Source organism: Mandrillus leucophaeus, unplaced genomic scaffold (assembly GCF_000951045.1).
Source record: "Mandrillus leucophaeus isolate KB7577 unplaced genomic scaffold, Mleu.le_1.0 Scaffold825, whole genome shotgun sequence".
Classification (NCBI taxonomy): Eukaryota; Metazoa; Chordata; class Mammalia; order Primates; family Cercopithecidae; genus Mandrillus; species Mandrillus leucophaeus.
The window spans coordinates 1,629-16,850 of NW_012108975.1; the positions used below are offsets into that span (position 1 = coordinate 1,629).

Genomic DNA, 15,222 nt, shown 5'->3' on the forward strand with positions numbered 1-15,222 from the left:
CCTTTATGGATTTTGAAAGTTAAAAAAAATGAGAGTTAAACAATTATGTATAGCTTGCTCTTTTGTTTTTGTTGTGTTTTTTTTTTCTCATTGTTTTGGTTATTAGGCATGTGTAGCCAACCTCATGGCTCCTAGATAGCTTGCATTCCAATTAAAATAGAAATATTTGCTTTAAAATTTTCAGTATATGTGGTTCTTGCTTATTAGTGTCACGGGATCCTTGGGGTGTCACTTTGCCAGTGAGAAACCTCTGTGGCCATGGCCGTGGCACTTTCTGCCTGAATAGTGCTCGTGCCCACTGGGCTCGTTCTGCCCACTCAGTCTTGCAGGCCGTGCTCAGCTCGTACTACCAGCCTGGATCCCATACCTGCCAAGGGCAAGCCAGGTGCAGAGCAGTGAGGGGTGTGTGGACAAGCTAGCACGGGGTCTGGCCACTGCACACAGCCAGGCACTCTGGCTGCTGTGGTGGGGTAGGCATTTCCAGGCATAAGCACAGCTGCCGGTTCTGTGTGAGGCTGCAGCTGGACCAGAGTATCACATGCAGCTTCTGCTGCGGGTGCCCACGTCCGGACAAGGGGAACATGGGGGCATCCAGAAACTTGGAGACACCAGGAACTTCAGAACTCCAAAGAGGGCGTCACAGCCCTGGCTCGGGGAGACCCTAAGTCTGGGCTCCCCAAAGGGCCCCAGCTCTTCTCTCTTTCTGATTGCCTACCACATGGTGAGCAGGGGGTGTGTTTCAGCCCTGTTTGCGTTACAGCTCTTTCAGTCCCGCCATTTGGTAGGTCCTGAGTTCTTGTCCCATGCCCAGAAAGAATGAAGTATGCAGACAACTGGGGGGTGAGCAAGGTGGAGAGGAGCTTCATTGAGCAATAGAACAGCTCTCTGGAGACCCAAAGTGGGTAGCTCTTTCTGCAGCCATGTCGTTCTGATGAGTGTCTAGCTCTCAGTGGAGAGGAGACCCACAGTGGGTAGATCCCTTTTGCATGCAGGTTGTCCCGACATCTGTTTGAGTCTGGCTGAGTCCAGGGTTTTTATGAGCTCAGAAGAGAGGCAGTGTGTGCTGATTGGCCATGGGTGGCCATGGGTGGGCCCAGAAAAAGCACCATAAGTTCTCACTCTGGTCTGTGGACTCTTAACCAGAACTGACAGCCTAGCCCCCATGCCTCAGGCCGTCCCTGGCTTGAAGGTGGGGTTTCACCGGAAACCCACCCCTTTCCGCCCAGGAGCCTGCCTCCTGCCACCATTCATGTCATCCACAGTGCCCAGGCTGTTCATAGCAAGGGATGCCTGCAGGCCTACACTGAGCCGGCCTCATTCCTCCCTTGGCCTCCCTCCCATGCTCATTGGTGCCCAAAGTCCAGAGTGGGCTGAGACAGCAGGGGCCTGGTGTATCAGCACTGCCCCAACCACATGTACACCTGGCCAGGTCGCAGCATCACCTGGGCTCGGCCACAATTTTGCTCCACCCCAGAGTGGGTGCTGGGAGTGGGGAGAGGCCAGGCAGCAGGAGTGGCATTTCTGAGCCTGTGGGTGTAGCTGTGGCTGGGGGCTGCAGCTGCACCCAGGAGTGTGGGGCACCTGCTCCAACAACTTGGAAGAGGGCAGGGCTCCTGCCTGTTCCCAGCTCCTGCCAGCTCCATGGAGTGTGCAGCCCTGGCCATGCCTCTCCCACTGCGGCTGGCTTCTTTGCAGCAGCTGCTCCAGATGGGCTGCTGCTGCCATCTTTAGGTCCCTCTCCAGACTAGTTAATTTTAAATTATTGAACCTTCTTGAGCTCAAGGTTAGCAAGCCTAAAAGGGTGAGTCATGTATTAGAGGCTTGCAAAAGATTCAGTGGTGGAAGGACAGAATTTTTGATCAAATTTTGCTCTGTATTTGGGCTTGCAGGAACTGTGGAAGGTGCATCAGTGAAGAAATGGACCAATGTGTATAATCATGGAATCTTCTTGCTAACCATCACCACCAGCTCTCCTTAATAAGTGAGCAAGAGTGGGTCAGGGGAGAAGGAAAAGAGGTCAACATGAAGCTAAAGCAGCGAGTCGTGCTGTTAGCAATTCTCCTTGTCATTTTTATCTTCACCAAAGTTTTCCTGATTGACAACTTAGATACATCAGCTGCCAACCGGGAGGACCAGAGGGCCTTTCACCGAATGATGACTGGCTTGCGGGTGGAGCTGGCGCCCAAGCTGGACCATACCTTGCAGTCTCCCTGGGAGATTGCAGCCCAGTGGGTGGTTCCCCGGGAAGTGTACCCTGAAGAGACACCAGAGCTGGGGGCAATCATGCATGCCATGGCCACCAAGAAAATCATTAAAGCTGATGTGGGTTATAAAGGGACACAGCTGAAAGCCTTACTGATACTTGAAGGAGGACAGAAAGTTGTTTTCAAACCTAAGCGGTAAGTTTTCATCTGGGAAACTGCATGTGCTAGTTGGTTGATTGATTTAACTTGGGTTTTATATAAGATTTATTTTATCATCTTCTCTTGGAAGTCTCTTCAGTAAAATAAGAGGGGTAGACTAGATCTCTAAAGTCTTTTCTAGCACTTAACATGAATCTGCGTTTATAGTATCATACAGAATAGTTTTCCTGCCCTAAAAATCCTCTGTGTCCTACCTACTCATTTTTCCCTCTCTGCCCCGGAACACCTGGTAACCCACTGGTCTTTTTACTGTCTCTGTAGTTTTGCCTTTTCCTGAATGTCATATAGTTGCAATCACAGTGTGTAAGCCCTTTCACATTGACTTCTTTCACTTAGTAAAGTGCATTTAAGATTTTTACATATCTTTTTGTGGCATGATAGTTCATTTGTTTTTATCACTGAATAATATTCCATTGTCTAGATGTACCACAGCTTAATTATCCATTCACTTACTGAACGACATCTTGGTTGCTTCCAAGTTTGGGGCAATTGTGAATTAAGCTGCTATAAACATCCATGTGCAGGTTTTTGTGTGGACATAAATTTTCAACTCATTTGGATAGATACCAGAAGCATAATTGCTGGACCACATGGTAAGAGTACGTTTCATTTTGTAAAAAACTGCTAAACTATCTTCCAAAGTAGCTATACCATTTTGTGTTTCTACCAGCAATGCATGAGAGTTCCTGCTGCTCCACATCCTCACCAGGGTTTGGTGTCAGTGTCTCAGACCACAGCTATTCTATACATCTCTCATTGTTTCTTTCACCTGTTTTAAGTAAAGAATTGGGCCATTTTAGTTACCTTAGTAACTAAATATGTATGTTGTTCATGATCCCTTTGGACTTCCTAGGGATCTACAGAGATAATTTGTGTGACAATTCTGTGACATAATTATTTTTATTTATTTATTTATTTATTTATTTCTCTACACAAGACAGCTTGGAGGGTATAGTTAATTTTCTAAAAACGTTTTCTGAGTGTATGAATCTGAATTAGGTTAACATCATGATGGTGATTTGTATTCTTTTGCGAGGAGTTAGTTACCAATGAATATTCCCAAAGTTTGTAACGTCTGAAATCTTTTGTGTACTAAACATTATTTTAATTCCTCAGTAGAACTTTTGAAAAAATTATAACATGACTTTAGATTTCTTTCTGGAGTGGCAGAAGAAATGTAGGGAAAAGATGTACAAAGTTCAACTCCCTTTCTTACCCAACTATTAGTAAATAAAAGGCCGTCAGAGCATGAATGTATAGGGAGCCCAGAAATCGAAGGGATCACTATTGGTCTGGAACTGGGAAATATATGTCAGTGATGTGGAAATTAGGAAAGTTAAAAAATGTGGTAGACTTTCAGAGAATAAAAGTTTGATCGGGGCTGGGCTTGGTGGCTCATGCCTGTAATCCCAGCACTTTGGGAGGCCGAGGTGGGTGGATCACTCCTGGGCAACGTAATGAGACTCCATCTCTATAAAAAATAAAAAATTAGCCAGGTGTGGTGGTGTGCACCTGTAGTCTCAGCTACTTGGAAGGCCGAAGTGGAAGGGCGGGAAGATTGCTTGAGTACAAGAGTTTGAGGCCGCAACAAGCCGTGCTCATGCCACTGCCCTCCAGCCTGGGTGACAGAGTGAGACCCTGTCTCAAAAAAAAAGTGGTTATGTGGGCCTGGGATCTAATTTCTGTTTAACGCACACTATTTGCCAGGGATTACACTAAGTACTTTTGTATCTGTTAATCCTTTAAACCCTTATAGGAGGGTTTAACCTTTGTGTACAGTTTCAGTTCTTATTTTCAGAATAAGAAACTGAGGTTTAGAGAGTGTAACTAACTTGACAAGGTCATCTCACATTAATCAGTGGTACGGAAGTTTGAACCCAGATTTGTTAGAGTTGTAAGCAGCTTGTATTCTGCCACACACATGGAATTCTCTTAAGTTTGTTTGTTTCCCATAAGTGATGACGTGGAGCACCCATCATCAAAAATCGCATTTAGCTTTGAAGTATAGTCTTTGACTTCTTGGCCTGAGAGATTAGCAGCATAAACGGAGTGATGGAAAAAGGCAAACTAAAGACAAAAACAAAATTTGCATATAAAGAGATGGTCAGGCACACTGGCTCACACCTGTAATCCCAGCACTTTGGGAGGCCGAGGTGGGCGGATCACTTGAGGTCAAGAGTTCGAGACCAGCCTGGCCAACATGGCGAAACCCCATCTCTACTAAAAATACAAAAAATTAGCCAGTCGTTTGGTGTGTGCCTGTAATCCTAGCTACTCAAGAGGCTGAGGCAGGAGAATGACTTGAACCTGGGAGGCAGAGGTTGCAGTGAGCCGAGATTGCGCCATTGCACTGCAGCCTGGGCAACAGGAGCAAAACTCCATCTCAAAAACATAAAATAAAATAAAGAGATGAGTTGTGAGCATTTTGTGTTTAAATAAGAGGAGATCCAGCTGGATGCAGGGGCTCACACCTGTAATCCCAGCACTTTGGGAGACCGAGGTGGGTGGATCCCCTGAGGTCAGGAGTTCGAGACCAGCCTGGCTAACATGCTGAAACCCCATTTCTACTAAAAATACAAAAAATTAGCCAGGCGCGTGCCTGTAATGCCAGCTACTCTGGAGGCTGAGGCAGAAGATTCGTTTGAACCCAGGAGGCAGAAGTTGTAGTGAGCTGAGATCGTGCCATTTGCACTCCAGCGTGGGCAACAAGAGTGAAACTCCGTCTCAAAAAAAAAAAAAAAAAAAATGAGATCCTCGTCACACCCACCACTTGTACACTAGGGAATTGAAGGGGAGATGGGACAGCAGGAAGTGTGTTAGAAGACAGATATTCCCAAGAGTGTGCAGTGTTAAACCAGGTACTTTGCAGCATAGGCTTGAAATGTTCGGACAAGATGTAAGTGGAGGGAGGAGAGGCCAGACTGATGAGTAGGGGAGGTAGCAACAGATAAATGCATAACCTTAGTCACTTCTTGCTTCATCTTATATCTCTTACTACCACTGCAGCCTTCTCATTACCTCCCTCCTCCAGACCATCCTGGAAACCACTTCCGTTCTTCCCCAGAAGATTCATATTATCACTTTGTTCCCCAGCTTTAAACCATCCAGGGACTTCCCATTGCCCACCAGACAAAACCCAGCCTCCACAGCCTAAGGTCAAGCCCCTGACTGTCTGGTCTCCCTCTCTCTGCTCAGCATTATCCTACCTTTGCTCTTTGTTTCTGTCAAACTCTGGCCCCGTGCTCCCCCATCACCTCCTGAACAGCCTGTGTCCACTCCCAGCTCCAGGGCACTCTCCTCTCCAACTCAGCAAGGTTTTTTTCGGCCCCTGCCATAGGTGTTAACTTTCTTAGTCGGTGTACATACTGACTTGTGCTGCTTTATATCAGCAACTATCGCAGGCTGGGGAAAGTGGGTGTAAGTTTAAGTGCTTGCAGAAATTGACTCTAGTCCCTAAACACCCAGCAAAATGCTGTTCTGACCCCAAGGGCTTCAGAGGCTATTTTGTCCTGGTGTAAGTGAAGATTAATGTCCTTGGTCAGACTCTGATGTCCTTCAGCAGAAGGATAGGAATGATTTATTGGCAGTTACTGTATGAATTTTGCTGCTCTGTCAGTGGCTTAAGATGGATCACTCTCTGGTAAGAAGAGAATCTAAGTCCTTTCTCTAATAGCCACTTGTGGTTTTAACATTTCTGGAGCCTGGTTATCCATGTCCTACTCTCAGGGATACAAGTTGTGTACAGTATAGGTAGATGATATATATAGGAATACAGTGACACTTTTATTTACACATTTTGCCTTACATTGTAAGTAAGGGTAATTTTTTTTTTAATGTAGCTATTTCCATTCTAGAAGTAATTGATTTTCACAGGCAAAAACGGCAGTTATGTTGGAAAAAGAACAAGAAGGCAGGGGCCTAGGAGCGGCTACGTAGAAGTGAATGAGTAATCTTAGGAAGTACTAAAAGGGACCTTGGAGATCAGCTAGTTCAACTGTCCATTTTACAGGTGAGAAAAATGACATCCAGAGTTCCGTATTTCATATAACCAAAACATGTGCTAAGGATTCAGGCCTGACTTCAATGTAGTTCTTTTGATTCTTACTCCTTTTCTCTTCCCGCCGTCTTTTCCTCTCCTGCCCACTCCCGAAGTTCCTGTATTTCTCTAAGCTTTTGCATTTTACTCCGAGCAGCCTTTAGATGGATTGGAAAGCTCTCTAATGTTTCACTGAAAGGAACGTACTGCACTTCACCACATACCTTCCTGTGGCTGCCCTGGAGTACTAAAAATAAAGTATTCAAGGATAGCCTACATCTGTAGTAGAGAGAACAGTACCTGAATAGTGTCAGCTTTTTGCTGCAGTGGTATTTCAAATTTGACTTTTAATTTAGAGGGAGCTAATATAAACCTTTTTAAAAATTATTCCTAAGTAATCCTTTGCACTAGGAACAAACAAACAAATACATTTGGGTATATTGACCATGCTAAGAAGAAACTGGTGCGCAACCAGATGGTGATCAACGTGGCTGTCTTCTAACAAATGCTTCATCATTTTGCCTTGAAGATAGGTTTCGTGGAGATGATTTCACTGTATATTCTAAGGTCATTTAAGTTGAGGTTCACTGCCTTTTATACTGTTTTCCACTTCCCTATTGCTGTTTTAGCATGGGAGAGCCAACTATCCTTAGTGGAACTTTTCTTCTCCATATCAGTCTCAATTGATTTCTATTTCATAGGTCCATTGTAAAGTCTAAAAGGTCTCCTTTAGATTCGGGAAATGCAGGAGACCAGTAGAGAACATAGGTGAATTAAGTGCTTTTTTTCTTCCCAATTAACACATTTAAATTCTATCTTTTAAAATGATTAGTAGAAAGAAATATGCCAGTCTTCATTATCCTTTGCTTATGTCATGCATATGATAGAAAATCATCAGAATGCAGTTTGAGATGAAAGAGACCTTAGAAATTACTTCTTAGTCCAGCCCCTAATATTGTAAATAAGGAATCTGAGACCCAGAGAAGAGAAAAGTTTTGCTCAAGCTTACCCAGTCAAGTAATGGCAGCCATACCCACTTCCCACTGCCAGTCCAGGACTCCTTGTACATCATAAACTTAAAAAAAAGAACAAGAATGGTTATTCAAACAACTTCTTTCAAAAGCACCATTACCTTCCCATTAATAAAGATTGAGTTATATCAGACCATTTTCCCCCAAATTTAAATTTCTCTTATAAGCTTTGCCACAGCCATTCTGGTAAGCAAAAGTTTTTTGTTTTTTGAGACAGAGCCTCACTCCGTTGCCCATGCTGGAGTGCAGTGGCACAGTCTCGGCTCACTGCAACCTCTGCCTCCCAGGTTCAAGTGATTCTCCTGACTCAGCCTCCTGAGCAGCTGGGATTACAGGCATTCACCACCACACCCGGGTAATTTTGGTATTTTTTAGTAGAGACAGGGTTTCACCATGTTGGCCAGGCTGGTCTTGAACTACCGACCTCAAGTGATCCACCCACCTTGGCCTGCCAAAGTGCTGGGATTACAGGTGTGAGCCACCGTGCCTGGCCAGCAAAAGTTTTAATTACACGTTTTTCTTCATTTCTTCAGGTCAGTCTAATAAACGTTTTAGTAGACATTTATTAAGCACCAACTGTGTGCTTAATAACAGTGTGCTGGTGGTACAAAGACAGTCCTTGTCTTCTAGAAAACTACCTTGTATCTGTACTTAAACTACATCAAAAGCCCTTTAGTGGGGCAAAATGACATCTTCCGTGTTTTGTTCTTAGAATGATCGCTGACGTAGATAGAGAATTCTAGTTTCCTTCTCTACCTCATCTTCACTCCATCTACCGGCAATTCATGCTAATCCACAGTTGTTCTCAGGGTTGACAGAGAAGGTGACTATAGCAGAATCAGGCTTGCTAAAGCTTGTATTCTACCACTTGTGCTGTCACCTGTTACTGGTGTAATCCATGTATACATCTGTGCTTCCCATTCACTTTGCAGGTATAGCCGAGACTATGTGGTGGAAGGGGAACCATATGCCGGTTATGATAGACACAATGCAGAGGTAGCAGCCTTTCACTTGGACAGGTACGTATGATCACAGCAGGTTATGTTCATTTTGTTTACTTTCAAATATCTTGAAGAGGACTCATGGACTCCTTCAAAAGGATGCAACACTAATAAGTAACTTGTTACCCCTTTTAGATAGCTAATTGACTAGTTCCATTACACTTGTATGAGTCTCATAATTTGGTTGGCACTGGGAATACTAAAGTATTTTAATTCCGTGCTTCTTTAGGCCATTTCATTTCTGGCCTGCTCTGTTATTATCATCAGTGAAGATATTCTTGGTAAATAAACTTTGAACTTAAATATCTGAATTGAACTAGTCATTAATTGGGCCTAGCCGTCCTGTTGTTTTGTTATGTATTTGTTTTAAGTAAGTAATGCTGACTTATCCCCATGTGCTGGAAACATATAGCGTGAAATATGAGTTTTATTGTTCTTTATACAAACTATGCACAGCTTCAAAAACCAGAATAATTACAAAAGGAAAGGGCCGGGCGCAGTGGCTCACGCCTGTAATCCCAGCACTTTGGGAGGCCAAGGTGGGCAGAATGCATGAGCTCAGGAGTTCGAGACCAGCCTGGGCAACATGGTGAAACCCTGTCTCTACTAAAATACACAGAATTAGCTGGGCGTGGTGACAGGCACCTGTAGTCCCAGCTACTTGGGAGGCTGTGGCAGGAGAATCACTTGAACCTGGGAGGCAGAGGTTGCAGTGAGCCAAGATCGTGCCACTGCACTCCAGCGTGGGCGACAGAGTGAGACTCTGTCTTTAAAAAAAAAAAGAAAGAAAGAAAATAGATGTGAATTATAAGTTTGTAAGTTAACTAGGAAAATTCTATTTTTTTTTTTTTTTTTTCCCCAGCAGGTTACTAGTCAAGAACCTTGCAGCTGAATTGTCTGGTATCCCAGTTACTCTGCTAACCAGTTCTTTCATCAGGCCATATTGGCCAACTTTAAAAGAAATTGCTCACAATATTTGTTTTAAAAAATTAATTTATGACTGATGCAGTGGCTCATGCCTGTAATCCCAACACTTTAGGAGGCTGAGGTGGGTGAATCACTTGAGCCCAGGAGTTCCAGACCAGCCTGGGCAACATGGTAAAGCCCCGTTTCTACTAAAAAAAAATACAAAAATTAGCTGAGTGTGGTGGTGTGTTCCTGTAGTTTCAACTAGTGGGGAGGCTGAGGAGGAAGGATTGCCTGAGCCTGGGAGATCGAGGCTGCAGTGAGCTGTGATTACACCATTGCACTCCAGCCTGAGCAACAGAGTGGGACACTGTCTCAATAAAATAAAATAAAATAAAATAATAAATAAAAAAATTTTTTGAGACAGAGTCTCACTCTGTCCTCCAGACTGGAGTGCAATAGCCTGATCTTGGCTTACTGCAACCTCCACCTCCCGGGTTCAAGCGATTCTCCTTTCTCAGCCTACGGAGTAGCTGGGACTACAGGTACATGCCACCACACCCAGCTAATTTTTTGTATTTTTAGTAGACACGGGGTTTCACCATGTTGGTCAGGCTGGTCTGGAACTCCTGACCTGAGGTGATCTGCCCACCTCAGCCTCCCAAAGTGCTGGGATTACAGGTATGAGTCACCACGCTCAGCCTAAAAATGAATTTATAAGGAAACCAGAAAAAAAAAAAGATGATATGTTTGTCTTTTTCTGAATTAGGATTTTGTAAACATAAAAGCAGTAACATAAAAATCACAAATTCAATAGTCTTGACTAAATAAAATAATGAACAGAAGAAACAGCAAACAAAATTTAAAAGCAAACAACAAACGGAGAAAACACTTGAATCTAATATAATCTGTGTATTAATAGCCTTAATATGTGTTTATACAAATCTATATATGTATGTTAAAACTCTGTTAGAAAATGGGTTAAGAGCACAAACACTATCAATTGCTAATAAATATGTGGGGGCAGGGGGAAGTACATCCTCACCAGAAATTTTTTAAAATTCAGTTGAGATACTGTTTTTACCTGTTGAAAATGGCAAAGCTTAAAAAAAAGATAATACTTTATTGGGAGGAATACATTGAGATTCATATGCTGCTTATGGCATTGTTAATTGTTTCAGTCTTTTTGTTAAGAACCCTAGCATTGTATATCAAAATTAAGGATAAATGTATCAACATTAAGGAATGTTTATATCGTTTGAACAAATAACTGCTTTTTTATACACATATCTAAGACATTTCTAGGAAGTACCCTAGAGAAAGAATACAAAACTCAAAGATATATATACAACAGTCTTAGCTGTAGCATTTTCAGTAGTGAAAAACTGGTTGTAACCTAAACATCTATTGATATGGAAAAGCTTAGATACATGTGTACAATACCATGAATTTTTGCTGCCCCTTTTAAGACCTAGTGGTGTACAGTTGGATAAATCCTACTCCTCACTTAATGGCACACTAGAATCAGGCTTTCCAAGACCTTATCTGTTTGCCTCTTTTCTTCATCCCCAACCCCCCCATCCTGTTTGTTGGACACCAACAGGCATAAAATTCCTCATTTCTGTACCAGTGTTTTGTATTACCCAACACAGTAAGTTTTGTTGATATATATGTAAAGTGATATTTCATTGTTATTTCATTGCTATTTTGTATTTCCCCATTACTGGCAAAGTTTGTCTTTTCACAGCAGGACACCTATTTGTTAACTTAGAGTACTTGTGTACTTTTGATGGTAACTAACTATAATGTTTCAGTTTGTGACTTGTGCTTTGGGAGTCTTGTATTTAAAAGTCCTTCCCTACCTCAAAGTCTGAAAGATGTTCTCTTGCCAATCCTCCTGTCACTTTTGTTAAGTGTCACTGTAGCCAGCCTCAAGTGCTACAGTAACATTGCCCTTCAATGCTAAACTGGCTGTTGTTCTTGGGCTTGGCAATTTTCAATGGGGAGAAAAAAATACTTCCCAATCTAGGCATGTGTTTGTAGTCCTGGCTAACAGGGAGGCTAAGGTGAGAGGATCACTTGAGCCCAGGAGTTCCAGGCTGCAGGGAGCTATGATCATGCCACTGCACTCCGGCCTGGGCAACAGAGTGAGACTCAAAAACCAACCAACCAGCCAACCAAACAAACAAACACACACACACAAAAAACGCTTCCCAACCTTTTTCATTTGTGGATCCTGATACTTTTTTGCTTTGGGTTGCTATTTCTTCATTACAGTCAGATTTAACCACCTTTCCTTACCTCAGGGGGGATCTCTGGATTTCTATGTTATTTTGACAAATCTGTTGACTTGCCTTTGTGGTTTTTCTAAGACTGGGTTTAGGACAGAATCAGAAGCCCTAAACAATACCCATTTGTAAAGGCTTTCAAATGACTGGGAAAAGGTTCATGATACAATGATGAGTAAAAAGCAAGATATAAAACTGCTTACGATGTAATCTCAATTGTATGTGTATACATAAGTGTGAGTGTGTGTTTATATACCCACACTTAGAGGGAAAACATGCTGATATGCCAAAATGTCAGTACCTGTAATTATTTTGGGGTTGTGGAATTATAGGTGATTTTTATTTTCTTCATTATAAATTTTCTGTGTGTTCCAAATTCTGCCTCTCCAACTTTTGTTCAGTTAGTGTATATTTTTTAGCCAGGAAATTTCATTTTTAAAAATAAATTATTGTTTTCAACCTTTTAGATTATTAGAGGTATCTTCACATTATTTATTTAATTTGCTCTGTGGGTTTATCCTTTTAGATCAGTCTGCTTTTTTTTTTTTTTTTAATCAATGTGCTGTTTTATTTAAAGATTTGAACCCATATGTGAGTTTGGGTTCCATTTTTTTTCTAATGCTTTCCTAAAATCTATTTTTAATTTTTATTATGAAAAAATTTCTAACCTACAAAAGTAGAAATAGTATAATGAGCCCATATACCCACTCTGTAGATTTAACAGTTGTTCACATTTTATCAGATTTGTCTTATTCTTTTTACTGAAGTGTATATTAAAATAAATTACACACACCTTGACATTAAATTCCTAAAAATATGTGCCTCGAAAAAATTAGATTTACCTACTAGCTAAAACCCTTTACACATTTGACGTGATGAACTGTAATTTTTAAGACTGTTATTTAAAAAACATCCCCTAAGATTTTTCTCTTCTATTTTTCAATCTTCCAAACCAGGATTCTGGGTTTCCGCCGAGCCCCCTTGGTGGTTGGCAGATTTGTTAATCTTCGGACAGAGATTAAACCTGTTGCCACGGAGCAGCTGTTGAGCACCTTCCTAACTGTAGGTAAGAAGATTGTAGAGGACATTTATATAGGGGAGTGATTAATAAGTTAAAATGGGGCATTGTTGAGCAAGCTGGTTTCTGACTTTTAGGAATTAAAGAACTTAAGGGAATACAAAAGCAAATCAGACAACCAGCTCTCACGTTATTTGGGAAAATGAATCTAAAGGAGATGGCAGGAAATTGAAATTTTCCTGTGTACTCTTGTGTTGTCTGTGACATAGGAAGTGAGGTAATTTAGTGATAGTGAAAGCAGGTGATTATTTCCTTCTGCTTTCTCTTAGAGCTATTAAGTCTCAAACTCAGAATTTGGCCTAAATTGGTTATTGTTTGTATATCATTGGCTCAGTTGTTTTTACATATGTGTATATATATGTTTTCTTGGAAACTGTCTCCATCTCCTTAGAATTGAGGAAATCTTAAGGCAACTCTTTGGGAGGCTCAGAAATTCTTTTGTAAGGTTGTATTTGGACCTGGAAGATCAATAGGCCTACTACTTCTTCAAGGGTTAACCTATAACTCATCGTGCCTGAAACTGGCTATGTTGCCCCTGGCCTCTGTTTTCCATTATCTTAACTCTGAGGTAAGAGATCTGAGCTAAAATTCTCACTCCTGTTCTTGTGAGCAAGATGAGAATGGGAAGAATCCAAAAGGGCTGTGGTTTCTTGTTTCCACCTCTTCACCTTGACTCTTTTTCAGTGATACAGTGCTCTGCATTAGGGCGTGACTGTTGAAACAGACATTGCAAGATGAACTTCACCTTGCTTTTTGCTAGAGTGAGTGGATTTACATTTAAAATGAGGAAAAACTGAATATTTAAAGGACTTATGACAGATTCATCATTCAGAATTTCAACTTATAAGGCTTGGGCTGTACTTTTCTTATAGATAACCAAAAGCATACAGTGTTAGATATTGTATCAGATATTTTCTAATTACCTTTGGTTGTTCAATTTTATGCTTAGCAAACATGAATTCCTGGTGGGTGCTGGGATTGAGGGAAAGAGTCCAAGAAGAATAAGTCAGGGTACCTGCTCTTCAAAGGCTCACGAATGGTTAACTCATACATTGTATGAAGTGTGGGGAAGGGAAAAGCAGAGGGTTTGTAGAGGAGGTTATTAACACTTGAACTGAGTATTGAAGAACCAGTATGAGTTACCAAGGCAGCAAAGAGGAAAGGGCATTGGCAAAATAATGGGAATATTAATGAGAACAAGGGCATAAAGACTGGAAAGTAATAGGGCGGGTAGAGGGATTTGACTGGAGGTGAAGTTTTTAATAATCATCTGACCTCAGCATCACCTTGTTGTTATTGTTGTGTTTTTAAGACTTTATTGTTTTTAGAGCAGCTTTAGGTTCACAGCAAAACTGAGAGGAAGGTGCAGAGATTTCCCAAATAACCCCTGCCCCTCACACGCATAGTTTCACCCATTATCAACATCCCACATCACAGTGGTACCGTTGTTAAAATTGATGAGCCCACGTTGACACATCATAATCACCCACAGTCCATAGTTTACATTCGGGTTCACTCTTGGTGTTGCACATTCTGTGGGTTTGGACAAATGTTTAATGACATGTATATATCATTATAGTATCACACAGAGTATTTTCACTGGTCTAAAAATCCTCTATGTTCTACTTATTCATCATTCTCCACCCCTCTCTCCAATCCGCTTGCAACTACTGATCTTTTTACTGTCTGCATAATTTTGCCTTTTCGAGAATGTTTCATAGTTGAATCACAGTATATAGCTTTTTCAGAGTGGTTTCTTTCACTTAATAATATACATTTAAGGTTCCTCCATGTCTTTTCATGGCTTGATTTCTCATTTCTTGTTATTGCTGACTAATGTTCCATTGTCTGATGTACCACAGTTTATCCATTTACCTATTGAATGGCATCTTAGTTGCTTCCATGTTTGGGTAATTGTGAATAAAGCTGTCATAAACCTCTGTGTATAGCTTTCTGTATTGACATAAGTTTTTAGCTCTTTTGGGTAAATACCAAGGAGTGTGATTTCTGGATTATATTAAGAGTACATTTAGTTTTGTAAGAAACTGCCAAACTGTCTTCCAAAGTGGCTGTACCATTTTGCATTCCCACCAGCAGAGAGTGGGAGTTCCTGTTGCTCCTCATCCTTGGCAGCATTTGATGTCATATTTTGGATTTTGACTATTCTAATAGGTGTATCTCATTGTTTTAGTTTGCATCTCCCTGATGACATATAATGTAGAGCATCTTTTCATATGTTTATCTGTCATCTGTATATCTTTGTTGAGGTGTCTGTTAAGGTCTTTGGCTCATATTTAAGTTAGGTTGGTCGTTTTCTTACTGTCAAGTTTTAGGCGTTCTTCGTATAGTATGGCTAACAGTCCTTTGTCAGATATGTCTTTTGAAAATACTTTCTCCAGCTGGACATGGTGGCTCATGCCTGTAATCCCAGCACTTTGGGAGGCCGAGGTGGGCAGATC

General features: G+C 41.6%; 1 protein-coding gene across 1 annotated transcript in view; it reads left to right on the forward strand.

Moving 5' to 3' along the window:
• Nucleotides 1-1,879: 1,879 nt before the first annotated feature.
• The window catches only part of FAM20B (family with sequence similarity 20, member B), a 72,977-nt gene continuing 59,634 nt past the window's right edge, over nt 1,880-15,222 (forward strand). The window contains exons 1-3 of the mRNA XM_011968043.1: nt 1,880-2,399; nt 8,423-8,509; nt 12,642-12,751. Of these exons, the coding sequence (XP_011823433.1) occupies nt 2,023-2,399; nt 8,423-8,509; nt 12,642-12,751 (574 nt within the window). The 5' untranslated portion in view covers nt 1,880-2,022. The remainder of the gene's footprint in view (nt 2,400-8,422; nt 8,510-12,641; nt 12,752-15,222) is intronic.